This window comes from Toxoplasma gondii, chromosome XII, assembly GCF_000006565.2.
Source record: "Toxoplasma gondii ME49 chromosome XII, whole genome shotgun sequence".
NCBI classification, from domain to species: Eukaryota; Apicomplexa; class Conoidasida; order Eucoccidiorida; family Sarcocystidae; genus Toxoplasma; species Toxoplasma gondii.
This window is the reverse complement of record NC_031480.1, coordinates 185,111-212,402: the sequence shown is the minus strand read 5'-3', so window position 1 is coordinate 212,402 and position 27,292 is coordinate 185,111. Positions and strand designations below refer to the sequence as shown.

General features: G+C 52.8%; 4 protein-coding genes across 4 annotated transcripts; 2 read left to right on the top strand and 2 right to left on the bottom strand.

Moving 5' to 3' along the window:
• Positions 1–655: 655 nt before the first annotated feature.
• TGME49_300110 (hypothetical protein) lies at positions 656–6,022 on the bottom strand. The gene is made up of 4 exons (XM_002371693.2): positions 3,801–6,022; positions 2,759–2,891; positions 1,913–2,136; positions 656–1,163 (listed from the first exon to the last, which is right to left on the bottom strand). Exons 1-4 carry the CDS (start codon positions 4,053–4,055, stop codon positions 912–914), a joined length of 864 nt encoding a protein of 287 aa, XP_002371734.1. The 5' UTR covers positions 4,056–6,022; the 3' UTR covers positions 656–911.
• A 1,259-nt stretch (positions 6,023–7,281) lies between these two features.
• On the top strand, positions 7,282–16,527 carry TGME49_300120 (aminotransferase, class V superfamily protein; the record flags this gene model as incomplete). The annotated part of the gene is made up of 12 exons (XM_018782384.1): positions 7,282–7,357; positions 7,432–8,028; positions 8,548–8,682; positions 8,979–9,100; positions 9,603–9,692; positions 10,559–10,621; positions 11,349–11,463; positions 11,750–11,862; positions 12,605–13,385; positions 13,964–14,133; positions 14,648–14,768; positions 15,450–16,527. 12 exons carry the CDS (start codon positions 7,282–7,284, stop codon positions 15,608–15,610), a joined length of 2,544 nt encoding a protein of 847 aa, XP_018635196.1. The 3' UTR covers positions 15,611–16,527.
• Positions 16,528–17,020: 493 nt separating this feature from the next.
• TGME49_300130 (apical membrane antigen 1 domain-containing protein) lies at positions 17,021–23,125 on the top strand. Its single transcript, XM_018782385.1, has 5 exons — positions 17,021–19,379; positions 19,934–21,100; positions 21,452–21,551; positions 22,079–22,200; positions 22,492–23,125. Exons 1-5 carry the CDS (start codon positions 19,169–19,171, stop codon positions 22,551–22,553), a joined length of 1,662 nt encoding a protein of 553 aa, XP_018635195.1. The 5' UTR covers positions 17,021–19,168; the 3' UTR covers positions 22,554–23,125.
• On the bottom strand, positions 22,981–27,263 carry TGME49_300140 (elongation factor 1-gamma, putative). The gene is made up of 2 exons (XM_002371696.2): positions 26,447–27,263; positions 22,981–25,044 (listed from the first exon to the last, which is right to left on the bottom strand). Exons 1-2 carry the CDS (start codon positions 26,447–26,449, stop codon positions 23,863–23,865), a joined length of 1,185 nt encoding a protein of 394 aa, XP_002371737.1. The 5' UTR covers positions 26,450–27,263; the 3' UTR covers positions 22,981–23,862.
• Positions 27,264–27,292: the final 29 nt, after the last annotated feature.

Genomic DNA, 27,292 nt, shown 5'->3' with positions numbered 1-27,292 from the left:
GTGAGAGTTTAACAGAATTCTCTTCCGCTTCCTAGACATACAGTAGCCCTTCAAGGCTCTTGAGAAAAGGCCCACAAACACTAAAAGCGCCAGACACGCGATCAGAGCACTTCTACATATGCAAATATCCATTTCTGTTTATGTGGAGACAGAAACAGAGAAGCGCAGGTGCATCGACCAACATATACATATATATATATATATATATATATATATTTATAGTTTTCTTGAATATGTTTGTACGTGGAGATGGGTGTGTGTAGGTGTAGCTTCGCATACGTGCATGCAGGAGTTTTGGATAGGAAAGAAGCTTTGCCACAGGAGAGACTGCGGCACTGGATTCCGAGAAAGACACGAAATCATGGGAGCAATCCAGGTGTCGAGAAAATCGCCTTTCTTTTCCCGGCGCAACGGAACGCGGTGTACATATTTCAGCTCGCTCTGTGGGCGTCTCAGAGAAGCACGGGTGCGTTCTTTTCTGGAAAGTCGAAAGACTCACGCGATTCTCGAAAGCGTTGTCGTTGTTACAGGAACTTCCATTATGCACAAATATATACATAAATAATCTGCATATGCACGTATAGACAGACATACAGAGTAGAGACACTTATATATATATATATATATATTTATATATATAAATGTATATATAAATGTGGGTTTGAGCAAGGATGTAGTGTGTGCCAGAGCCTTGTGTGTGAATCCTGATGGGCAGAAGTGTGTGTTTAATGGCTGACAGTTGAAGAAGGAGACGAAGAAAAAGAAGAAGAGGCAGCAGAAGAAGAGGTCGAGGGAAAGGAAGACGAAGATGTGAAGGAAGAAGAACTGAGAGAATACGAGTGACGACAAGGGCAGGAAAGACAGAGCGAGAAGGGGGTAAACTGTCGTGCGTCTTTCAAAACGCATGCAGACTATATACCTACGCGGCCAAGTCTGTTATCAGTGACTGGATCCGCGATAAGAGCCTGAAGCGCCTCAATGAGCTGATTTATTTCTGCTTGCGTTTCCCGGAGACTCTCCACGTGCAGCGCCCGGAGTCCGCACACAAACGCCTTGAAAAACGCAGAATTCTCAACAGGGAGAGGGCATGCAACTGCCATATCCTGCAGGATCTCGTCGCCCTGCTCAGACCCAGTGGGCGCCTTCAGGCGCATAGCCACGGCCTGCACAACGACAGCAAGGCCGCCGAAAAAGAAAAGATGCGAAGAGACGGAAACAGAGAGAAAAGGACGGGAGCGGAGCAACGCGGAAGAGACGAGAGAAGAGAGAGGGGAGAAACACGAGCGAAACGGGAAACAGACGAGAGAAACCTGAATCCCTGAGACGCAGACACAAGAGGAACGGCGAGGCGGGAGGCAGAGCAACCGCCGAAGGGTGGGTACAGAGAAGGAAGACACCCAGCAGAGAAGAACTCGAAATGCTGCGACTCGTAAGGAAAGTAAGCAGAAACTACCTCCCAACAAGCATGCATAGCCGCCCTCTCCCTCTCCCTCATCCCCCCCCCCCAGCGTAGCTCGACGGTTCCTCCCCAGAGAAGTGCTGCAGCGTCCACTGTCTCGACCTCCAGTGTTTCTGCATGCTCTCTCGAGTGTACGTTGAATCTGTATCTCTATCTTTAAAAATATCTGGTTATGTACACCTCGATCTCTTTTCCTACATTTCTTTCTTTCTCGCCCTGCTAAACTGAAGAAGTCTCTGCACACTGCTTTCGTTTCCCTCTCATGTCGGGTGTTACCTTTTATCTATTCTCTCATTCCCCACTGTCCTCCGATTGAATCTCATCACTGGAGCATTCCTTAATTCCTGCAGACGTTGTCCTCTCTCTCTCGCAGCTGAATGTAAATTCAGTCCTCTCTCTGTGCTTCGCAAGCGGCCTTGCCCACGCACACATTTCCTCAAGCCGGCATCTCACCTTGACGGCAGAGACGATCTCTCCGTTCTCCGCGTTTTCTTGGAGAAGAGGGAGGTGCATGCGGGCGAGGACGGAGTTCAGTGGCTGCCGAAGCGCCTGCAAGTCCTCTGCAATTCCATCTGCATGCGTTTGCTCGCTTCGCTTTCTCTCCACCGAAGAAACAGACGCGGCTTTCTTTTCCAGCGCGTTCAGAGGAGATGAACAGTCTATCGGAAGCTCAGAGCCTGGAAAACAAGACAAAAAGACAAAGAGACTCCAGAGAAGCAAAAGGTTCCGAAAGATATGCTCCGCAGGTGTCGTCGCTGCGCCCTCCAGACACTCCAGGGAAGGGAGGTGCTCTGGCGGTTCCGGTGTACATACACCTGAGCCATATGCCAGACGCAGCTTCGCATGCACAGGCACCTTCTTGACGAGAAGCTCCTCAGTGAGGTGAGTTTTCGGATATTGCTCTCGAACCCCACACCACAGAGTTCCATAAGAAACTGAGAAGAGAGAGACGCGTTGGCTTCGTCTTCGTGTTCCTCCCGGCGTTCGAGAAGAAAGAGCAGAGATAGACTGAGGGAGTTCGCAGATAAAACAGTCCGCTTGGAAGAATGGTCGCGTACCGACACCAGCACGGCTGAAATGTCTACTAGAAAGGAGAGAAAGAACACCAGCGAATCTGCTAACATAGAGAGATGCACGAAAGTATTCACGACAGACGAACCGCGGGGCAGGGAGAAGACGGCAGGGAAACGTTTTCGCTTTCAACCTGCGTTTGTTGAACTTTGCCCGTCCCAACTGTGGATCCACTGAATGTGACCTCGAGTACATCTGGAGGCTTCGGATGAAGTATTGACAACGGACCTTCCAGAGCGTCTTCGTAAATGTCGGCGATCGCAACCGAAGAGAGAACGTCCAGCAAACCTGCAAGATTCTCGGGTGTACATGGAGGTGCTGGTCCTTCGCCATCTAACTGCACTTCTAGATCGCGGCAATACTTCATGCAGAACAAAGAACTCCACACACAAACGCACAAACATGGACGTATATCTGTGTATCTGCACATGCACACAACATACAGAGACTGCAGCCACTGTGGCCTGCCAGTACGACGAGGTTCCTGTTGGCGTCGGTCTGTGAACGACACTCATAAGAAAATGAGACGTATTTGTACTTCTTCTGCAGATCCCTTCGCCTCTCTCTCCACCTTCGAGAGGCTGACAAATAATACAACCACAAGTATCTATACATATCTCTATGCATAGACACAACACAAACATATATAACATATATATATATATATCAAAAATAAATAAATATATATACATAAATATATATATATATAACATAAAAATAGATAGTGGTCCACGTTCCATTCTCTCGAAATTGTACAGCGGTTTCAAGCAACGTCGGAAACACAGGCCAGATAACATTGGAAATTCTCATTTTCGCACTGTAGCAGCGCCTCCATGTCAGCTCACGACTCCCTACACTGTTTGCTCCCACCACAGATACGCATACACACGCGTACACGTCTGTTCATGTATATACAGTCATATACACAGATGCATACATAGACATTCATATACATATATATATATATATATATATATGTATCCAAGAAGCAAGATGGATACATATACATGTGCATATGTATATGTTCAAATATGTGTATAGACAGCAGAGTCTGTACACCAGAGTCCACATGGAAGGTGAAGGCGCGGGTCGATTCAGATTCCAGACTTCAAGAGTCTCTGATGGAGGACGCATGCGGACAAGGCCTAGAGAAAACTCAACCTTCTTTTCGCTCTCCGCGTTATTTAGGCGCAGGCGAAAGTAGACAGACAGGCGTGTGTGTCATAAAGAGAAGCTTTTCTCTCTCGAAGAGGCTTGCATTTCGTCTCACTTGAAGCATGAGGGTCCACCACTTGTGTTTGTCGGAGACGACGCGCATGGCGTCTCGTTTGTGCCTCGGGTAAAGTCGAATTTTTTCTTCTTCCATCCAGACGACGACGTCGCGCGTCCACTCCCAGTCGGCCTGTCTTTCGCCCTCGAGCATTGCGCATGCAAGCGCCTTCAGCTTCCTCTCTGTGAAGGGGGTGAGAGCCACCGGGAGGCATCCGGAGCGAGGCTTGCATGCAGCAGAAGCTGCATCCGCCATCGTGGAGCGGAGGGAAAGCGCAGAAGACTCGGCGGCGAGAGGAAGTGGAAAGGACCGAGGAGGGAGGAGACGCGACAGAAGGAAGATGGGGAGGGGAGACAACAGAAAGGAGAGAGAAAGCAGATGCACACGCGGCACGCGGAGGCGCTGGAGGCGCGGAGGCGCTGCGAGGCGAGAGACGAGAGAAAGAGAAGAAAAGAAGACGGTAGGGGAGAAAGAGAATCGGAAGAAAGGGAGGAGAGAGAGGAAGAACCGCGGTCAGAAGAGCCGAGAAGAGGGGCACACCGAACTGTTAAGGCAAGGAGCAGACGAGCGGGTACGAAGGAAAAACGGACGAGGTGGAGAGACAGAAAACAAGGCTTATGATGAAAGAGGAGCGGACGAATACAAGTGAAGAGAGTACGGAGATCTGCAAGCGCGAAGAAACAGAGAAAGTGCATCTGCGGAGTCAAAGTACCTAGGGAGGTCTTGACATAGTGGAAAGGAAGAGAGAAAACGGGCAAGGTAGCTGACGCATGGGGTTAATGCTGCCACTTGGGCATGTGTTGCGAAACAGGAGCCCGAAAACTGGGGAACGAAGACGTAACAAAGAGTTCCATTGCGGGAAGAACTTTGACAATTCTCCGGCGTACACAATACACTGCGGAAATGCGCGCCGCTGCTTCCCCGATTTCGCGTTGCGGCGGAGCAGCTTTTCAGGACTTGCAGAAGCGCGGACGACGGTGAACAACCCGTCAAAACGTTCTGTGTTGCGCAAAGCAGAACACAAGGATCGCGGAGACCCTCTGAGTTCCGATTTCTTTTCTGCCCATTCTTCCAAGGACCATTTTCCTGAATGGCATCGCCTCAGCGAGACATGAGACACCGAGCAGAGCACACATGCGCGCTTCGCAATGTTGTCCTGCCAATAAATGCGCATCTGCCTGTTCCTTTAGCACGAGCCCGCGTTTTTTTCAGTGCTTGTCACATTTTCTTTCCTTCCGGCTTCTGCACTTGACTGGCGAAGACTTCGGGCTGCCACGGGCGTCTTCGCGGTTCTCTTTGCGCTGTGTTTCGCCGACATGTTCAGCCCAGGTCGTGTCCAGAAGCCAACAAGGCACCTACAGAGTCTGAAGAAAGTTCTCGAGTGCGCAGCTTCCTCGCGCGCACAAAACGAGGCATTTTCTGCTTTCTGACCGCACAAGCCCGTCAGGTGGATCGATACGTCAGTCTGTAGTAGGCCCGGCAAGTGCTATTCCACCATAAAGCAGGGCTTAGACACGAGCTTGCCATCAAGGTATCACGAATTAAAGGGATTTGGCAAACGAAAAGACCATTCTGCTTCACAAGCACGCAAGTATTGGTTCGATTCCGACACTGCCCATAAAATAAAAGACAAAAGGTGAAAGGCTACGCTCTGTCCTCCCTCGTCCAAACCAAGGAAACGACGTGGATACGTAGTGCCCTATCTTCAGAGGGCATAGAGTCATATAATTCTGTATTTACACGCAATTGGGTAGGGTCGTGACTGATTCACCTGTTGAAGTAGGTGCTCCTGTGATGTGTAACAAGATTCAGCCGCGAACGACTGTTAATCATCTGGAGTAATGCGGGAGTTACGCGTTTCTTCTTGTGGGTCAGAAGAGCAGAGGCCGCTCTCTACGTATTCAGCACTGCGGCTCCGTGGCCGGCTTGGACTTTCTCACAGCTGCGCCGGTGCCGGTAAATTCATCGACAAAGACAGGGATATGGGTTTCAGGATGCAGCAGGACTTTTGTCACTTGGTAGGAAATGCAGTCTGCGTCTTTTGATAGAGACTACGGCTTGCTGTGTGCGACGTCAAGCGTGATCTGTGTTCCACGATACAGACATGGATTTGCGTTTCGCCATGGATAGCGCGACTTCTCTGGCGTGAGAGGCATAATGCAGTTGACATATGGCTTTTCCTAAACGCACGGGAGAAGACTGATCCTTTCTCACAAAACGATGAAGACGTCTAGCGGTCATTTCCAGATCTAGATAGGTGGTTTCTCCCTCGACGGAGTCTAGGAAGGAACCAGTTCGAGACGGGAGGTGATCTGAGATGGATCGCCCGCAGCTCTTCGTCCGATCCCCCTCCAACTCAGATTGAGCGGTTAGGTGGCGACATGCTTAGCTCCGGGGTTCGCATGCAGCCGCAACTGCTTACTCTGAGGTAACTCGTCTGCGCCGGCGTATTCAGCCCCGGGCACTCGAGGAAACGGCACAGACCCGTCTCCCTCCTGCTCCTGCGTTTCATAGAAAGGCGTTCGGAGCGGCGCGAGCGTTTTCCACTACTCTTGTCGCAAAGCTCAGCTCGGTCGAAACAGCGAGTCGAGGAAACGCACAACCCGGGGTTACCAACAGGCCAGTAGGGTCGGAAAAAACTAAGCACGCGAAACTGAGGCCGGGGATCTTCCTCTTGTGGAAGGAACTCGTGGAATACTCTGCAGCACACTGGAGCGGTTCAGTCGAGAGAATTCCTAGGGCAAGGTGAGCCGACAGGCGCTTTCCTTTGTCCGTGGCCAGGGATTTAGGGCTGAGACGCTGATACAATGCTGCAGACTGTACTCTTGGCGCGTCATCTCTTTACTGTTCCCCAGTTTGTGTGTGCGACACTGCCGGGGGACGACGTGCAAGACAAAGCGCTGGAAAGAGCTGGAACACGTAGAGATAAGTCGGCGTCCGGGTGTGTGGAGGCGGGTTGACGAATGCCTGGTGAGTGTGAGGGTTCGAAATCTGTTTTCCCCTGGAGTCTTTCTGTCGCGAAACTTGGAGATCGTTGGTGGTTTCGCACGTAGGTCCAACCCGTACAAGGATTACCTGTGTCCATCTGTGCATCAACGTGGATACTCGGTTACATTCGTTGGACGCTGACTTCCCGGCGAAGCATCCCTTTGCTTTGAAACACACCTCCCTTCTCGCCGTGCGTGTGACCTCAAAGTAGAGAAACCCTGCTGTTGTCCTGGCACGTGTATGCGACATTTTCTGTCAGAACGGAATGCGCGTGACACGGCTCGTGAAAGCGGATTCTCTGTGCAACGGCACCGCGTGTGTCTGCATCGTTTCCAGTCAGGCCCCGGTGGTGAGGGTTTCCCCTTGTGATTTCGAGAGATTTCTTCGTCGCGGTGACCGAACTCGGCTGCTCTGTTTGGTGTCTTTGACCGCCACTCGCGTTTCCTACTCTGCGCAATTTTCGAACTCTGTGACCTTTAAGACTTCTGCGCGTATGCCCGCCGGGCCTCCGGGGAGCGTCCTGGCCAGCGGCTGTCTGTGTCTTTCTGCCCGCGAGCTGCAGCGCGCTGGTGAGCTCCCCACTGCTGTCTCCCTGCGGCACTTTCCTCGAGCCTTTGCGCTGGAGTTTTCCCGAATCGTGCAGGCTGTTTTTATGTGGGAAAAAAGTGCGTGAATCGGACGGCCGAAGAGTCTCGCAGACGCCTGTGTCCACCGCTCGCGAACACTCAGTCCGCAAGTGGCCGCGCTCTAATTGCCCCCGTCTCCGACCCTCCGGGCGTGTCTCTGGCAAACGAATTTGTCGAGCTTCCCGTCCTCGCCGTGGCGCACTCCGAAAGCTGTTGCTTCTGCGATGCTTGGAACGGGCAAGTCACTGTTTTCGCGAATCTGGGGGAAGTCGGCGAGGGCGAGGAAGTGAACCGCGCCGCAGGAGCGTTTTGGTCTTTGCGCCGACGGGGAAACGCAAACACAAAAATGGCAGAAACCGCAGCGCGAGATGGCGCGGACGGAAACGCGCGGAATGATGAAAAGACTGCACATTGCGACCGCGGACAGTCGAGGGGGACAGGAGCGCGAGGCGATGAAGGTGGAGCGTCGCCTTTCGAGAAAAAAGTCGGGGAAAGCTACGCCGCATTCGCCGACAGACTCCACAACCGCGAGGGCTTCCCGCTCTACCTCGACAATAACAGCTCCACAAAGACCGATCCCCGTGTTTTCCAGGAAATGGCCCCGTTCTTTGAAAGTAGGCAGACACAAGGACTCGCGAACGAAGCGACAGCGCTAAAGCAACGGAGAAGAAACCACGCAAAAAGCCAGTGTCTTAGTGTGTCAGTGACCGGCACGAGATCGACTCGAAATGAACCACGCGTTGACGGCGCACGCGAAGCACTGGGGTGTACATCCACGTCAACCAAAGTCAATGGTTCTTACGTCGATCGCTGTAGTTCCACACATTAGCACCACCTTGGCGTCACAGATCCGTATTTCCAAACTGAAAGTTGCGCCGTCTCGTCTCCCAGCTTGGCGGACAAGGTGAAAGATCTCCGTCTTCCCCTGAAACGGTTTCCGCTCCGCTGTTCGTACGCGCCTGCCTAGTGAATCTTTTCCTTGACGCGTGGTCCACGTTCCGACCTGATCGCGCTTTATGCCCGCCTCGGTGTCCTTGGTGTTCATTCCTCATTCCCGAGACCAGCCACTGTCTGCCGTCCATGTGTGCTTCCGAGTCCGCTTTTTTTCGGTTTGCTGCGCCTCGTCCTGCCAGGCCTCTTTGGAAATCCAGGAAGTGCACACGAACGCGGCAGAATCAACAAGGCGGCGCTCGAGGAGGGGCGCGAACGCGTCGCCGGCTGCCTCGGCGTCCCTCCGTCGACCATCTTCTTCACGTCAGGCGCAACAGGTATCAACTCTGGTAAAACGCAAACCCGGTAGTCGAAGTGTTGGCACGAATTTGTGTCAGCATTCAACAGTTAAGGCACATGCAGAAATTCGAGCCTACACACATGCAGGCGCTCCCCAAATAGTAAGGCGTATCGTCAAAGTCGTGAAAAATGCTTACTGCTATGCAGGTGCAGGTAGACGCTATCTTCGACGTACTCACCCGCATGCCGTGGCCTTGATTTGTGTTTCGAGGAGCCGTCGGCGTGTGTGCGAAGTGCCTTGCGGACTTCTTTCTTCTGTTCTTCCACTCTACAGAGAGCCTCAACTGGGCAATCAAATGCGGCGCTACTGCTCAGAGCCGAAAAGGCCTCGACCGCCACATCGTGACCACTCGCATCGAACACCCAGCAGTCCTAGAGATCTGCAAATTTCTGGAGGTCCGTTTTTCACCGACAGACAATAAAACGAGACGAAAAGGCCCGGAAACACTCATGCTTTCCGTCTCTCAAATGTCACCCTAACAATAAGCTGCTGCATGCGAGTGTGTTCAAAATTACATATGTACCTAATATCTGTCCATCTGTGTGTGCACGTGTGTCTCCATTTGCCCAACGAACCCCCGATCGAAAACGCCGATGTGTTCAATCATCTATTCATATACCTTTGCATATTGTCTACGTAATATATATATATATACATGCTCATTGATATATATTTAGTATTACATGGATATATGTATACATATGAGGAGTGTGTCTAAATATATATATATATATATGGCGAACGTTTATGTAGGTATCTCTCTGACTATGTGCGTGTATAGGCTTCCTATACCTGTACTGAGGTTGTGGGTAACAGTAGCCGTAAGCACGCGTTTTAGTGGCGACGGCATGGACAAAGTCAGTTTCTGTGCCGAGCCGCTGCTGTTTGTTTTTTTAGGAAGACCACGGCTTCCAAGTAACATTTTGTCCTGTTGACTGCTTCGGCTTCGTAAACCTCGAGGCTCTCTCGAGGCTGCTGCGTGCCGAGGTAGGACCCGGGAAATGCCAAGCGGCAGGAAACATGCTTCAGAGGAACGGCCTTTCGCCGGAATGCTCCTTTGCAACGGGTCCTGGCTTGAGGGTTCGAGAAACGCAGAACTAAAAGCGCGACAGACATGTGAAGCGGAACTGAATTTCTTCTTTCCACGGTGACTGCCCAGTATCTTTCCTCTATACACACACACACACTTAAGGAACAAGTGCAAACTCAAGCGAAAAAAGACATTTCGATACACATGAGACCCTCTTAACCAAATTATGTTCGTCTCTGTACTAGCGTTTCCGTACCTACCTGATGTATAATTATCTCTCAATATATATATATATATATACCTATATATATATTTGATTCTATTGAGTCCCGGGGAGATGCGTGTACGTAGAGAATGAGGTGTAGGATCACGTGAACTGATACAGCGTCTTTTCTCACCAGGGTGCGGATCTACTAGGCGGCAGAAGGGCCTTTGTGATGGGCACTTGTGAACAAGCCAGATGATCTGTCTCCGTAGAAGTCGGGAACAGACACTCGAGGCTCGGCTTTTACCCTGCGAAGTGGTGACGCGTCTCCGTCGACAGAGGAGACGTGTGAGTAAATATGTGACGTTTGTTGTGGATGCCGAGAGTGTCGGAGCGAAAACCATTCAACAGCAGAGGAGCTTTCAAGCGTAAAGAACTTGGGTGTCTGTGTCTCTGAGCTGGTGGCGTCTTTGACATCCTCGTTCGCGTCTGATGTTGACTTTCACACTCTTGGCTCTCTTAAGCTTGGTGTGCAGGCGTAAAGAACTCGGTTGTTGTCCGTAACTGGGGTCACAGTCTGTACCCTGTTTTTTGGCTTCTCTTTCCCTGTCGCTTCAGACTGCGTTTGTCAGCGTCCCACATGCGAATGCAGAAATTGGAGCAGTGCAACCTATCGAGAAGGTGAGCAAACTGGAGTTTCCCGTGGCGGTGTTTGAAATCAGTGAATTGTTTGGAGAGATAGAAAAAGCTCTACGTTCCTCGAGCGAAGATGCATCCGACTTTCCGCAAGGCTCCATGTACAAATCCACATGTGAACGTATTCCTGCATAGGCCTGTCTTTCGATAAGTATCGTATATATATATATATATATATACATACATGCAGTCTAGGTGTTTGCGTTAGGTTTGTTTGTGAGGACAGAGACGCTTGCATGCAAATGTATGTGTGAGCACTTGCGTGGATCCGCTCCCGCCTCTCCAGTTGGGCTGGCTTCAGATGTTTCATAAACTCACCTGCCTGCACATTCTAAGCAGGTGAACGAATGCTTCCCCTTGAGGAACACTGCGAGCTCAGGTGCAAGAGTGCAAACCATGTGGAAGGAGTTCATATGTGTCTGTCTGTATATTAATGCAAATGTACAGGCATAACAAGACGGATCTGCATGTGAAATGCAGCTGCAAAGTTGCATGTCGCCATGTCTACGTAACCACATGTGCACCTATATATATATATATATATGCATAAATACGTCTAGATGGACTTGCGGATGACGGTGGATAAGAAGATGTAGCTTTGTGGATGTGTATGCTTTTTGCACAATTGCATGCATGTGTAAAACAGCATGGGGTCTGGTGTGAGAAAAAGCCGTGACCAGATCCCGAAGCGGTATTTTCCTTTGCTGTGCAGGTTGCCATGATTGTGCGAGAGCACGCACCGCATGCGCTCTTGCATGTCGATTGCTCTCAGTCGCTCGGCAAAATACCAGTGAATATTCCTCAGCTTGGCGCCGACTTGGTGACGAGTGAGCGTCTGCAGCATCTTCCCCTGTCTCCAGCACGGAGTGTTGAAGGAACTGTAAAGGCAATGCGTCTTGCCCCTAAATTTGCAAATATGCATGCGCATATACATATTTATACATATATATATATATATATATATATATATATGTCTTTGTTTTCGTTGGCAGTTTTGCCTTTTTTCGAGTCTTGTCTGCTCCGTTTTCTCTCGCCTGTCTGTCTGTATCCTTTTCTCTGACTTCGCCTTTCACTGTGTTTTTTCGTTTTCATGCGGTTCCGGGTTTCTCCCAGTTGCAGGACACAAGATCTACGCGCCCAAAGGCGTCGGCGCTCTTTACGTCGGTTCCCGAGCATGCTTAGGGCCGCTCCTTCACGGGGGCGGACAGGAAAGAAGACTCCGAGGTGTACGTGCTTTTCAATCGTACTAGCCTTCGAAGAAAGCCAGCATATATGTATATATATTTACGTGTATATATAGATATACATACACGCATATAATTTGTATTTTCCTAATTCTATATATTTGTATATATGTATATTTATTAATATGGGCATGTGAATATGTCTGTACGTATACGTAACTGTGCGTGTGGGTGTAGCGTGTCGAACAGCTTTTGTTTTATTTGATACCTTTGTGTGATTTTTCTTTGATGGGTTATTTCCGAGTGTGCGCGTTCCGGGGCGTATTCGTCTCTGTCTAGCGGATGTGGAAGGCTTCGTCGAGGCAAATGAGGTGTCGTTACAGCTGGCGCCAGGAAGACGATTTCGGCGGGCTGTGCGGTCTGGACTTCTCAGAAGGATTACCGGAACTGGGATTTCCGTGGTGCGTATTTGGTGGTGGAGGGCCACCGGTGCGCGAGTCTGTGTGGGCGCCACAGGAGGTCGTCAGCCTTTTTTTGTGTGTCTTTGGGGATTGCCCGAGCAACTCCAGGATCGCCCGTGGCGCCTGGAAAGAGAACAAAAGGTCTTCGGTTTGCAGTGAGGGCCTCCGCCTCGTCTGGGGGTTCTACCGCCTCGTTGTGCTGAAGCTGTGTGCAGATTCCGGCCAGATTCCCGCCTGGTATGCGAGGTTGGCCGAGGTGTTTTTCTAGGAACTCTGACGTTTGACGCGGACGCGTGAAGCCCGGACTGCGTTCCTGTTTTCAGGGAACAGAAAATGTGCCATACTGTGTGGCGCTGGGCAAGGCATGTGAGCTGATAGCTCAGGGTTGGTCTGAGCCCCAGGGATCGCGCGCCACGATTTCGGACTCGGCTGCTCCTCTTCCTCGCTCTGCGTCTCCTGGCCCGCTGACTTCCCCGGCAACGGGATACGGCGAGAGCCCCGAGGCCGGAGCCTCCGCAGAGACTCGCGGCGGCGGCGACCGGGATGCACATTCACCTCAGGAGGAGGACGGGAGCGAGGAGGCGAACCAAGGGGGAGAGGGGAGAGGCGGAGACGCAGGGCAGATGCGCGAGGAGCCAGGCGTCGCTGGAGAGGGAGAAGGCGCAGCGCAGGTCACCAAGACGGGGTTCGCGGAGGAGCAAACCGCGACGTCGTCGGGTCCGGGTGTACGTACACCCCACGGCGAAGGAGACAAGCCGTTTTCCTGGCTGCCGAGTCTCACCTCGACGTTTCGCATGGGATCGAGTTGCGAGCGAAAGCGCGAGGACGGCCCGCGCGACACTGTCTTCCCTGCTTCAGCGTCGGCTCTCAGTCGCGTCTGCGTGTCGTTGGGCTTCTCGCGGGTTTTGCCACCGGCGCTTGCCTCGGATGCGTCGCATCGAGCCAGCGGGTCGTTCGCTGGCGAGTGGGGATCTTTCTCGGACAGACAGGGGGCTGCAAGCAGCCTTTCGGCGCACCCGAAACACATGGAACAGTCTTTGATCAAATTCACTCAGCAGTTCTTCGCCGAGCTGCTCCTCCTGACTCAGTGGTCACCAGACCAACGTACGTTTTAGTTGCCCGCGTGCAGCAGTTCCTAGCAGCGAAGCAGATACTCCTCTCGCGCGCTCACAGCCACAGACACATCCGCATGCGTGATTCCACCAAGAGCACAAACGTGAGCACTCATCTGTCTCTTTCTACGTTGTGTCTGCGCTTCGTTGCGTCCTTTTTCCTTTCAGTTTCAGTAACTTCTTCTTCTGTCCAATGTCTGTGTGGTTTCTTGGGTCGTGACGTCTCCGAGGGAGAAGCGCGGGTCTCTTCTTCCTGCTCTTCTTGCGTCGGTGTTTCTCGACGCCATTCAGTGTGGCCGGGGGCTGTTGTGACGCTGTGTTTGTTTCTCCATCCTGGTCTCGAAAAAGACATGTGAAGAGTGCGTGTGTACTTGTCACTCTCTTTCATGGGCGGCTCGTCTCTCTGCTTTCTTTCTTCCCCGTGAAGCTGCTCTTCTCTCGAGCTCGCCTGCTTCCCCTTCCTCGGTCGAAGCGGAGAACTGGAGTTCGTCGGGACTGAGGCCAATTCGTTCCAAGGAGTAAAAAATGTGAGCAGTGAAGATGTCTGAGTGCTCCTCCGTTTCTGCGCAGTCGGCAACCTCATCCGCATCAACGGCCCTCTGCGACGAGCCCGAGCATTCTTTGAGAGCGGTGACAACGCACAAGAGAAGAGTTTCGCCGAAGTGTACGGCGCGCTCCCGAACACACTTTCTCTGTCGATTTGCGGCGCCGACGGACCGGAAATCGTCAGACTTCTCTGCGTAAGTCTTCCGCAGCATCGACGACTGAAACAGAGAAGCATCTGCAGACGAGAGAGAAAGGAGTCATGGGGGGCAGGTCGCTGTTGCCAAAAGACGAATGCGGACGCAACGGAGACAAACTCCACTCAAACACAAACACAACAACCATCTCGACTGTCTCGCGTGTCTCTCGCCCTATCGAAACGAATGCATGCCTTCGTCTTCTTCCTGTCTCTGCTGGACGAACATCGCTACACACATCTACATCTACATCTATATGCATCTATATATATATATATATATATATACATATGATAAATGTGAATACATGCTTATCTATGTCTCCGTTGGCGAGTGCGCATGCATAGATGTACAGAGTGGATGGTGGCGTCCTTGCAGCGTGTTGTGGAAGGTGCATCGGAGATGTCACTGAATCCCTTTTGCGCGAGCGTTCTAGAGGAAGTTGATGCAAGGCGGAATAACGGGCAATGCAACAGGCAAGTCGCGAGTGCCTGACGGTGTCTTTGTTTCTCAGGACCGCCTGTGTATCTCGGCGGGGTGTACGTGTCACAGCTCTGGGGAACTGACGAGTTCAACGCTTCAGGCGATTCAGCTAGACAGAAAGTGGGCACGGGGAACCATTCGAATTTCTACTGGTGAGTATTGACGCGGCAGTTTCACTCCACACCGGTCAGCCAGATGCTGGTTGTCCATGGACTCAAGCTGAGTGCCACTCCTGTGCTTAATAAACACGCAGCAGGGTCGTGGACAGCAGAACCGACAGGAGGCATTGCTACAGTCTGCGGCCTAGAACTTCCAGCATTAGCCCGCTTGTTATGCGCGCCTACTAGTTGACCATTACCACTACATTTTCAAGAACGTAGAGACTTCAACTCGAGCAACAACTGCTTCCTCTGTGATTTTTGACACAACCGCGTCTCTGGAGTGTGCTCTAGGGTTTAACTGAAATAGCCGCCCTCGGTGGCTGAGGCGGTGCGTAGGCTGAGACAAAGGTTTGAGTTTTTATTTGGACCGTTTTCTTGGTGGAGTCACACATTTGGGAAGCTCAAAAACACTCAGGTTTCCGACTGCGGGGCAGTGTCGCTCTCGCCCTTCGAGGACTTGTCGCACTAGCCCCGTGTAGCATTGCTTGTTTGTCACGCAGTTGCCGCACTTCGGGATGAGACAGGCGAGAGGACACAGGGATAGAACCGATGTCTGCAGAGGGAAGCGAGAAACATCGGATGGAACACCGCTGCATGCGTGTTCTGCCATTTCTTCATCGCGGAATTTGTTGTTTTTGTGCGTGCCGTGGCTCTGTCCTCCGGCACACTCAGGACGCTTCACAACGCTGAACGACGCGGCAGTGGCTGGACGTCTTCTAGCTCGGTTCCTGATCTCAGAGAATATGCTTTTCGGGAAGCCCGAGCGTGTCTCCGCTGATCTGTCTGCCGATCGCGAAAACGGAGAGCTGACTGGAGGTGCCGAGACATTCTAAAAACAAAGAGATCGCTGACACTGCTGAAAAGCGTGCGTCTGATCGATGCATCTGCTCACCCCGAGCCAATGAGAACATACGATGAAAAAAACTGTCTTTCTCAACATAAACAAAGTGACTGGCGATCCACTGAAACAGTTTGCAAACGGGATAAGTATGGGCAGGGGACTTTGCTTACCAAACCAGACACACGGCACGCACACCCATCCTAGACGGAGTTGCCCCGACAGCGGAACAAAAGATCAGAAGGGCTGGTGAGAAGTGAAGCACGACAGTGGAGTGAAACGTGGCATAATACTTAGGTACTGGCAAGCACTCTGAACAAACGTGAACGGAAGAAAAACAAACACTGGAGCAGAACGAAAAAGGGCTGTCTCGTTCGTTGTGAAGCAAAAGCTGCGGAATCGTAGACGTTCCGCGGTTGGTGTGACGCAAGATTCAGATTAAGAGCTTTTCGTCTCGTGGATGGACGGAGTTTCGTAATTGTTTCCTGCGTGGGCCTTTGCTGCCGTCGAGCGTGGCGATCCGGCAGAAATCCAGGGGTTTTCGCTAACATGGCCGTTGTACCTGGAGTACGGCTGCGCAATGGAAAACGGGCTGCAGGCTCTTAGGGGGGGGCGTCTCTGAGAGAGTAGAAAGTATGAGACTAAAATGTCGCTCGCTTTCCGGTGCAACATGAGGCACTAGAACCATTTTTCTGATTTGTGATTGCTTCCTGGACGACATCTGCCATGGCAGACGGGTCGGGGTGAGGTCCCATTCGCAGATTACTCTCACCAGCTTGTGTGAAAATAAGTGGGTGGAGGATCCGAGAGAAACGTCGAACCTCTTTGCACTTTCGTTACCGGGTTTTCTTTCCCCTTTTGTTTTGAGGTGAATGCAAAACACTGTCGATGTTACTGAGTGGATGCACGGATTGCCCTCTGTGAAGGGGCCGCAGTCAACAACCGTTATGCCTGCATTTGTTTCTGCAGGGGAAGAAAGAAAGGCACATCCACCATCAGAAAAGACACTGACGGGAGAAAAGACGAGAGGAGAGGTCAGCTGTGTTCAGCCATTGTGTTCTCGAAAAGTTTTCGAAAGAAACCGCATTCTTGGCGGTGGCATCGGACCAGAGTTTGCAGAGCAGTCCGGGGGAGGGTAATGCTAGTTCTGTTACTCGAAACTGCTATATAATAAGAGATCTTTTTCATTACCCTAGACAGCGCTGTCAGGGACGCTGAGCATCTTGCTCGACTGTTCTTTGCGGTTCAGAACGTCCGCAGAAGCATCTGTATGCTGATCAGCTTTCATGAGAAGTGAAACGCCTATGGAAGGTACACACACGCGTCAAATTCTTGCTGTCAAGCCCAGCCGGTGGTGGGCTTCGAAACCGGTGTTCTCTTTTGGTAGCAAACTCGGAGACGCTTCTTCCTGGTTTCGTCTTTTGTGAACAGGAGCTTGGGGAAGCAAAGGTCACTGCATGTGTTGCTGCAACTGCCGCAGAGGAGACATTATAGTATGTAGGATACTGAATACGACTGCAGTTATGAGGTACAGATAACCACGTTCTTTCCGTGCCCAGCTGAAGGGGGCAGGCTCGGGGCGAAAGCTGCGGCGGTGTGCAATTTCCTTGTAACTGGGCTTCCCTATTCTGAAAGTCAAAACCGTATTTCTCTGTTTGTCGTCGAAATATGTTTGTGCCAATGCAGTTTGGAGTGCCTCCGCCACAACCAGGACGACGCGGTATTCGTGCTCATGAGCAGCGTCACTCTATGTAGCGTACAGATCACGTGTACACAAAGACATGTACAACTCTTCTAACGCAGAAAATCAGTGTTTCTCCTTTTCAGAAAAGGCGTACAGCTCCGTCGACTGCAGCAAACCTACGTTAGTCAGAAGGCTCTTCAAAAATCCGTCGCGTCGTCGCCGGATCTTTCTACACGCCTCGTATGAGCCGTATGACGGAACTTTGTATAGCAGCCTACGAACGCCAGCAGTGCTGAGGCGACAAAGTCTGTTATGAAGCAGTACACGGCACAGGGTGTTTCGACTCTAAAGCAAAGACTTGAGACCGAGTCACATGTTGTCCATGGTTTTGGCGTATCTGTGTTGCGTCTGTTTCACATTCGAAACTGAATCGCGACTCTTCAGAATGGAGCCCTCCGGGGGAGTGCGCTTGCAATTGTGTGTGGGCACAAGCGGGTTCGTCCAGTGGGGAATATCCGCCTGCGTTGCAGTTTACCGGAGATGTTGTGAAGGGAAGGCGCGCTATGATGGCTTCGGCCTCTCTTCGGGACATTGAGATGGAGAAAGCCACACGGATTTCACGTACGTTGTTCGAGTTGCGTACGCTGGCGGATCCCAGCTCGCTCGACTGCATAAAAGAAACGGCGGTGCAGTGCACGGGGAGCTGTCAGATGCTCCATGAGGAACAATAAACGAGAAATGCGACTTTGTCTGGTTAAGATCTTGCGAAAAGACCTACTGAAAGCATGCGACGCCGGGGGAAATCCGGAAGAAAATTCCGTGGGGAAGCTGCTGGTGACACAAAGCTTGGCGTCTGCCCGACTGCCACAGAGCGCCCTTGCCTAACCCAGTGGTTGTGGCACTGTCGTCTTTCCCGAGAGTTGAGTACAACATCAGTGTGTGCATTTTCGGATGTTTCTTCAGGGTTTCCTCCAGATTCCCCTGTCCGTTTTCTTCCGGAACAAGGGGACACCTTGATGGAGACAGTGTGAACCGAGGCAGAAAGCACGGAGCTATGAAACTCTAACGGGGAGCCGTTCTCTTGCCACTTCGCTTGCAGTGCTCTCGGATCGCTGCCAGTGAGGTACCGGGGGGCAATCGATCCGCGGCACAGTAGTTGGCTATGACGTCGACCCAGCGATGAGGCGCGCTAGGCGGGGATCAAGTGTGCGTATGTTTCGCGAAAAGAGTTTGCTCGACTTTCCTTTTGCGTTTCGGTCGTTTCAGTAGTAGATGGGCCTTCTGTTTTCTCTGCTGTTCTCAGCGCAGTGTCGCGAAACATAACCGTCGTTCCGGCTGTAGCGGCACTAACCGGGCTCCGGCGAGGGCACCCACGGGAGCGATGAAGAAACCCTCTGTCGAAGCGTTGTTGTGACTCGGCGTCTCCCGGACTCTATAGCTTTTTCACACGCAGCACACTCTCTTGTTTGTGTCAGATACCCTACCCAACAGTGCCGCTTGCTGCGCCCCCAGGACTGTTTCCCCGACGCCTCGCCAGCTCGAAATCGGCAGCGGCGTCAGTCTCTCATACGTCCGCCGGTTTGCGAAGGCCCTCTCTACGTTCTGAGAGGAACTTGCTAGCAACTCCAGGGTTTCAGTTGCTAGCTGCGCAGTTGTCTGCCAGAGCGACTCAACCTTACCGCGTTTCCTCCAGTCTCCGTACTCCCGGCGTGTCGAGTTCCAGTCCGGGGGCACACAGTTCCCGACGGTGAAAAGGTTGCCGCTCCCCTTGCTCGTCGACAACGAGAGAAAAAGATTGATTCGCAGAGCATTTCCGTCGCTCCGGTCCTCCCCTCCCGCGGATCCTTGTTCTCCGTCGTTTCAGGCAAGATGACGACGCAAACAACCACGAAAGGGTCGTCGCGGATCTCGCGGTGCACCGTTGCCCTCGTTTTTGCTTTGTCGGCATGCGCCACTGACGCATTGAATATCGGCAACCACGCTCACCAAACAAGACTGGCGTCCGGAAAAACTTCGGCGAAGGGTGACGCCAATCCGTGGGCCAAGATCCTTGAAAGATACAACGTGCCTCTCGTGCACGGTAAGTGGCATGGAAAACGCAACAGCAGTGCTCTGTCTACCGTGTGTACCGCAAACGAGTGAGTAGCGCCACTGAAAGGGCGCATGAACGATTCAAGGAACACGTACTGATGTCTGTATGTGCCTCACATCGTTCTGTGCGGCTTAATCAAAATGCTGTCTGTGCATCATGTGCATTCGGACCGATCCTTGGGGGTGCCAGTTCCCTTCAATGTCATCCAACTGCAACGACACAGCTGCGAAAGTGTGGTTGTTTTATTCCCTGCCGGATTTTCCACTTTTCAGCGTCTCTGTAAACCCAGAAAAAAAACCTAAATGTTTCCTCACCCGCCAAACCGCCGGCTCTCTAGTGTGTGTGGTAGAGTTTTTCAGGAGTTTCTTCACGAGTCGTACCGCCCTAGGCATGCTGGGAGCGGTACGGGGCAGCGTGGTAGCGTGCAGCACTGAGATTTTTCCTTTACGGTTTTTCCTACAAGAAATACTGAGGAAGCAACTTTTTCGAGAATGGTGCTGAATCTCGATTGCGGCCATTTCGCGCTCTGTGGTGCACATCAGGTTCTGGCGTCTATGTCGACTTGGGGAACACAAAGATTCTCAGCAAGAAAAAGTACCGCGAGCCTGGCGGGAAGTGTCCCAACTATGGCAAGTACATCAAGACGTACCAGCCCACCACGAACCCGGAAATTTGGCCTAACGATTTTTTGAAGCCAGTGCCGTACGCAAATACACCCCAGGACACGATGCCGCTCGGAGGCGGCTTCGCCATGCCCATGCATCAGATCAGCCCGGTGTCGCTGAAAGACCTGAAGGACGAGGCGGAGGGGCTGAAAACCGCCACTGGGGTCTCGTCGTATGCCGTTGAGCATGCCAAGAACATCAGAGATGACTTGGGGCATTGCATATGGTGGGCTCGCATGACGTCCGCGCACGACACGTCGTCGAGCGCGACTAACTCGAAAGAAGACTACTACCGGTACGCTTTCGTCTGGGACCCGAAGAAGGAAATGTGCCACATCATGTACTTGAACATGCAGGAGATGACGGGAGCAGGAACGTACTGCAAGAGGGGGGACTCAGGCCCCAACCTGACGTGGTACTGCTTCCACCCGGAGAAGTCCATCGAGAAAAACCTCGTCTGGGGCAGCGCATACGCGCGCCTCGACCACGCTTCTGCGTGTCCGGAACACGGCTTAAAAAACGTTCACTGGGGGCAGTGGAACGGGAGAAGTTGCCAGAAAATGGCCGTCCGGAAACGCATCTCTGTAGGCAGTGCTACCGAATGTGCCATGGAGCTGTTTAACAACAGTCCGAGCGACAACCCGACGCAGTACGTCGGCGACGAGGGCCGTGGGTGGGATAAAATCCTCGACGACGTGGTTGGAGTCCTCATCCCCGCAGGATCCACCAAGAAAGACCAGCCGCACACGCGCGGAGTTGGCATCAACTGGGCGAACTTCTACAAAAAGCCCAGCGGTTCCTACTGCGAAATGTACGATGGCGTCCCGAACTGCCTCACGTCTGCGCCTGAGCAGTACGCGTTCGTGAGTCTCGGCGATCCAAACCCAGACAACGCACAACTTCCGCCTTGCTCATCCGCCACAGAAGGCGTTGTCATTCCCTCCCACTGCTCTTGCCCTGAAGGAGAGACAAGCGGAAGCAGCTCTGGTGTAAAGTGCGAAGACGGCAAATGGGTGGAGGGCCATGTCTCCTGCACCTGCTCACGTAAGTTGGAATGTTCAAGTCGTGTGCGCACCCCGACGAGCACAACAACAGTCAGAAGAACCCCCCACCGCAGGGGCGCTAGACGGGTGCTACGAGATCCCGGGACAACAGTGTCATGATGGGTGCTCGCGCGTTCGTGGATCCACGGTCACTGGATGCAGACAAATCTTTCAAGTCCACGTCAGCGTCTCTCAACTTCCGCGTTTTTGCTTCGCGGAGACGACTGCATCGGGTCATGGAGGGGAAACTGGATCCCCACAGTCTACACGTTTCACACGTTCATACGAGACCTGAGAAGGAGCGTCTTGGTGCAGTGCGTCGTTGTTCTTTTCCTGCTGTATCTTTCTTTAGTCGATGAGGACACCAGCGTCAACATCTGGCTTATTGCGGGACCGTGCATTGCCGCTGGAGTGCTGTTGCTCGGAGGACTGATATACTGGATGGCACAAAGGTAAGCAGACTTTCACGGAAACAGCAATCCATTTGCTGCCTCCCAAAAACCGTGTTGGGGTATTTGCCAAGAACCGCCTAGGCGCGATGCGGGTTTCTTGTCCCGCTGCTGGGTGCGTCAGTGAGGGGAAACGTCGCAATTTGATATGGAACATACGGTGCACACTGTCGCAGGGTGGAATTCGATATGCCACAGCATTTTGTAACCTACTGTGTTGTGTTTGTGCAACACGGGATATACAGGAGTCGCATTCGACTCTATGCGTTTGACATACTCTTCGATATGTCTGACGTACACTGAGGTCGTCACACCGTGAAAACTGGGAGGTGTTGCAATACGGTTGCTGCGCAGGGTAGCGAAGCGGCACATCTCCTAGTGTGACACGCGGTTCCGTCGAAAAAACAGGCCACTAGATACTTTGACTGCGGTTGTCGGAAGTCTCTGTACGAGTCGAGCAGATGCAGGAAACAGTGAGTGCAGTAGATGTCAGACCTCGGAGGAAAGTTTTTCATGGGCGTTCTTTTCAGGAACAAGCGCGAACCGGCTGTTGAAAAGCCTCAAATCGTGGACGAGACAAGGGAGCACGCCGTTCGAACCCGCCAGAACCAAGCAGACCTGCTGCAGGAAGCGGAACCTTCATTCTGGGGAGGTGCGTTTGAAGAATTCTAGAGACCTTCGAACACGTTACTTGTGTCGCAACCGTTTGTAGATGCAGCGTCGTGTCCAACGGATTGCAAATGCTCTATAAGGAAATGTAAATATATAAAAAAAGTATTCGCAGTTTATGTTCCTTGCATAAGAGAGCCCGTGTTTTTAGCTGCAGAGGCGGCCGGAGTGCCTTTCGCGTTACTGTCAATTCCCGCACAGATAAGTGCTGGTACAAATGCAGACTCGATTATGTGCGTTTTGTGTGCACTGCTGAGTCCCTCCATTCCTGCAGAAGCTGACAACTATGGCACAAGCGTCATTCTCGACTCCGCCAACATTGACAAGGACTTTTGAAACTTCACTCGTTTACGAGGATAGAAATTCAGGCACTCTGCTGCGCGTTGGGAATGCCGAGCTTCCCAGCTTTTTCAATTGACAGATGCGAAACAGTCGCTCTGCGACATGTATGCTAATTAGAGGTGAGGGGACATCTCAAATGAAGACACAGTCCACTTGCGAGGTCACGGCAGGTCCTCTCCTCCCGGTTTGCCGCCATCCCACGGTGGCGCAGGTTTCACCACACTGTCGATTTCTTCCAGAAACGAACGGACACGTCGATTCGACCACCCGCGGTCTTCCTGTCTTGTTTGAGACTGTCTACCCACACTGCGAAGCATTCGAAGGAGAGACGGGGAAAGCCAGAGGGGAAGGGGGTTACCGTGCAAGTATCTACGGGAGTCGTGCCGTTCCCGTTACTTTTTGTGCCCTTCACTGTCTGAAAAGTGCTTCTTCGCTCTTGGTCTGTCCCCAGTGCCTTCGCTGCTCTCTCGAGGGAGGGTGTTTTTTTGTGCCCAGTTTCTCCGTTTCTGCCCAGCAACTACAAGGAAGCGGATTCGTCCATTTCCTAATTCTTCATCGCACTGAGTGCCCTTCACGGCACGTGGTTTACTCACCACCGCCTGCCATTCGTACCGGAAGGCCGAGGTCACGCATCTCCTCACGCCTGCTCCGCTCTTTGTTAGAACTGCCTCACCGAGTATATTAAGTTCACTACTCTCATCTGTTGCGGTCCTGCCACTGACCACCACTCTCCGCTAAACGCGTCCCCGTTTCTTCCACGAGACATGGCAGCCGCAACGAACGCGCAGATCAGACTCGTTTCGAGCTCCACAAACAAGCTAGGTCACTCGTAACGAAAACACGTCCGTGACTGGAAGACGACTGCGGGAAGCGCCTCTGCGCCACCGTTCCGACCAAATCAGAAGCTCTCGGTAGCGAATGGCTGAGGCGATTTTTGACAGTTTGCTGGTGCCCCGGAGAGCCACTAGACGCGAGTTGACATAAATGGGGTCGTGTGAGAGTTCCTAGAGCGGGGAGCGCGCGCGAGCGGCGCCTGCGAAGCTCCTGAAGTACCGCAACTGCACCCGCGTGAAACGAGATGTTTAGGAGAGACTGAAAGGACGCACGGAAGAGCCAGGTGTACAGATGGAAGCGCATTCAAATCGAAGCACATGGGTTTGTGACCCTCGCCACTGTACCCCTCTCACCGCACGCCACGCCACGAACATTTCTCGCCGTTTTTTACGCGTCGCTTTTTTTCACAGCACCAAAGACACACACCTCTGTTGCCGCCCCTTCGTTTCGCGAAGTGCGTTATTTCCTTTTATTTCCAGACCTTGCTGTCGGCGATGGGGCGACCTTGGATGTCGTCGCACGCGCACCAAAAGTCTGCGACGAGTTGCTTGTCTTTTGCGCTGGCGACGTCGAGTTTCTGCCAAGTGTGGTACTCGTACGACGGGTGGTCCTTCATCAAGCTGGGTACGTCTTGGCCGCGGAACAGCCAGACACCCTCGATGTCGAAGCAGCCGTTCTCGCCCATCACGTCGACGACGCCGAAGGAGTATTTGCGGAAGGCCGGGTCGATCCGCTGCAGGAAGCCGCCGAGCTGGTTCGAGGTGACGAACGCGACGGTGCACTCGCCCTCGAGTTTCTGATATTTCATGTACCACAAGGAATACCCTGCCGCGTCGAGGTGTTCCCAGAACCATTTCATCGCTGTGCCATACAGGTCCTTCGTGTTGGAGTACACGCGCTTCCACTCATTCAGGTCCATCGTCGGCTCTGGGAGCAAGTCCAACTCGCACTTGACTGCAGGCTTCTTCGCCGGTTCTTCGTCATCGCCGGCGCTCTGTGCAGGCTTCGCCGCGGCTTTGGGAGTCTCCTTCTTGGCGGCGGCCTGTGGCGCTGCCTTCGCCTCGCCGAAGATCTTCTTGAAGCTCTTCTGATTCACCACGGTCTCGTAGAAGCGCTTCAAGTACGGACGCTTCTCGAGCAGCGCTGCGGCGTCCACCTTGCCGGACCGGAAGCCGTAGCTCAGCACCGCGACGAGGCACAAGTCTGCAATGGTGATGTTCTCGCCCACCATGAAGGTGCGCGTCTTCAGGTGGGCGTCGACCGCGTTCAGTGCCTGCGCCAGGTCGCTCTGCGCGCGCTCCGCAACCTTTCCCCCCTGCACCAAGCAACACATCGGAATCTCGACTTCGAGGGTCGAGAAGTCCAACCACATGTCCACTTGTCCCTGCTCCGCAAGCGTCTCGCCGTACAGGCACTTGTCGGCGCGAAGTCGCGCGAGGAAGCGGCAAATCGCGTTGCTTTCAAACAGACACACGCCGCCGACCTCGGACTCCAACAGGGGCAGACGCCCCAGAGGCGACTTGGCCAAGAACGCCGGATCCTTGTCGTCCTTCCCCACGGTGAAAGGCACAGTCTGCAGCGGCAGGTCCAGGAAAGCCGCCACCAACTGCACCTTCCGGCCGCGCACATCGTCCTTGGGCGTCAGGAGTTTCTGAAGAAATAACAAAGCAGAACATATTCCACGGATGCAACTAACTCACGCAACAGAAGCTGCTGCAGGGAATCCGTTTCAAGAGGGGGAGGACAACGCACCCGCTTCGAAAGACTCGCGTCACCTTTGAGGAAAGCTGAGGCGACACAGAAACGCGTTTCAGCGGCAAGCCGAGGGTGGGGAGACCCGAGACAGAGCCGCTGCGTGCTCGGGGATCCAGAGACGAGAGGGACGAACGCACATCGAAAACCTCGGCACAAACAGCAGCCTGCTGGAACGATGGCTGCTTCCTCTCTCTCTCTCTGTCCATCCAAATACGAGCGCGGCCGCGGCACCGGAGAGCTCGCAGCACACCACGGACATCTGTTCAACGGTGAAACTTCGCCTGGGGAAAGACACCCCGTTCTGTGCGACTTCCCTCAGAGCTACTCTATCCGATGGAAAAAATACCGACGCAGTCACACGCCCTCGAATCGCATGTTGGAAGATCAAAGAACTGTCGCTGTGACTCAACAAAAAAAAAGTCAACAGGAAAGACGCTGCTGGATGTCTGCATCGGGCAACAACGAAAGCCGTCGGGGTCCAGGCTCGCAATTTAACTCGCAGAACAAGTTTAACAGAGAAAAAAAGAGCGTCTCTATATACAGCTAAGACTCCCCCTTTGTAAAGTGGAAAACACTTGTGCGAAAGTCTGCAATTTGCAGAGACCCTTTCATTCGGAAAGCAGAACGGGCACAAGCTACGAAAGACGCGACAGCCTCGCCGCGTCGCGAGCATGTACCACGTCTTGTGTAGGCACTCTCGAAACTGTGAAGAGCGAGGCAAGCGACACGGGGAAAGGCACTTCCAGAAAAGAAAAAAACGGGAGAGTCCAAGCGCCGTCAACACAACACTCCAGGGTCGAGGTCGTGAGGTATGGAACGCATTTACGCATGTCTCGCTGGTACCCCCCACTGCTGGGTCTACGAACTTGCAGCTGCCGCTGCTGCGCTGGTGAACCTGCAGGTTCGTTCCGCAGAACGCGAACCCGCAGCACAACCGATTTCAGGCAAACGACGGTCGAAAGAAACGGCAAAAACGATTTGCGCGAGGCGCTCAGCCGCGCTCGCGCTCCGCACGACTGCGCCGAGTGACAACACAGCACCGGGGTTGTTCCCAGAGAGGAGACGCACACGAACTCTAGGGAGGAAGAAGGCACTTTTCTTGTTTTTCGTCAGTGCGGGGGAAAGGCGGGTCGGCGAAGCGCAGAGGAGAGGCACAGTGTGCTAAAAATTGGCTTGTTTGCGATCCCTTCCTCTGGAAAGACGCAGTGGGGCAGGGCCTCCTAACCGGGATGCCTCGCGAGGGAGAAGGAACTCCGAAACCGGCGACGCCCAGTCGAGCGAGAGAAAGCATGACCTACCATTTTTACGGAGGGTGAAGAGAGAGGCTGAGAGGAAGACTGAGAAAGGAAGAAAGATTGAAGATAAACGCAGCGGACGCGCTGTCTCTTGAATGGAGTGCATCCCCGCGGGGCATCGAAAGCACAGGAAGCACGAGACCGTCCGTCTTCCCCTCTCCGTCGTCCTCATTGGCACAAGACGGGCGAGAGAGTTGCGGGTGCATGCACTCCATGAAGGCGCACTTTACGCTGTGTGCTGCCCCGTCTCTCCATCACAAAAACAACCAGCCAGGGGTGGTGCTTTCCAGTTCGAAAAAAAACCGGAATGCACGCACACTCCCCACGGACAAAAAGCCGCCTCGAGGCTGTGAAACTGTGGACTATGAACCTAGACGCGAGAATCTACACCAGACGACTGGAAAGCGAGAGAGCAGTTGTCTTTGTTGAACGATGATGTGTGGGTCGACTGGAGAGTTCCCTCTGCAGTCTTCCTCCAGACCGTCACGCGACTTACAGAAAAACGCGCGGGAGTCGACTCCGCTAAGACTGTAGGGCTTTTATAGTGGCATAAGTCTGGTTGTTTTTGCTCCAGATGAGAAGAAACGTTGTTCGCAACGGCAGCCGGTTACTCCTACTCGGGTGCGTGGCTTGCCAGGTTCGGTGAAGAGTCAAAACAGTACACCGTGCGGTTGCCCGCGTACTCACGAGTACCTTTTCTAAATACATACGTAGCTGCACGAGTACCTCTTTCAACTGAAGACGTAGCTGTAGCTGAAGAACTCCGACAAAGTTGTGAAAGAAAAGACAGGTGAAGCACTTTGCTTTTCCGGAGAGCGACATAAGAGTCGAGCAAAGAAGTCGATTTTC

What these genes read in the sequence shown, in the direction of transcription:
- TGME49_300110 (XM_002371693.2), bottom strand. Translation starts at nt 4,055, where the DNA reads ATGGCGGATGCAGCTTCTGCTGCATGCAAGCCTCGCTCCGGATGCCTC. An exon ending in GGTGGACCCTCATGCTTCAA is followed by an intron (nt 2,892 to 3,800) that starts GTGAGACGAAAT and finishes TTCTGCATGAAG; the next exon opens with TATTGCCGCGATCTAGAAGT. An exon ending in TTACGAAGACGCTCTGGAAG is followed by an intron (nt 2,137 to 2,758) that starts GTCCGTTGTCAA and finishes CTTGTTTTCCAG; the next exon opens with GCTCTGAGCTTCCGATAGAC.
- TGME49_300130 (XM_018782385.1), top strand. Translation starts at nt 19,169, where the DNA reads ATGACGACGCAAACAACCACGAAAGGGTCGTCGCGGATCTCGCGGTGC. An exon ending in CAACGTGCCTCTCGTGCACG is followed by an intron (nt 19,380 to 19,933) that starts GTAAGTGGCATG and finishes GGTGCACATCAG; the next exon opens with GTTCTGGCGTCTATGTCGAC. An exon ending in TGTCTCCTGCACCTGCTCAC is followed by an intron (nt 21,101 to 21,451) that starts GTAAGTTGGAAT and finishes ATCTTTCTTTAG; the next exon opens with TCGATGAGGACACCAGCGTC.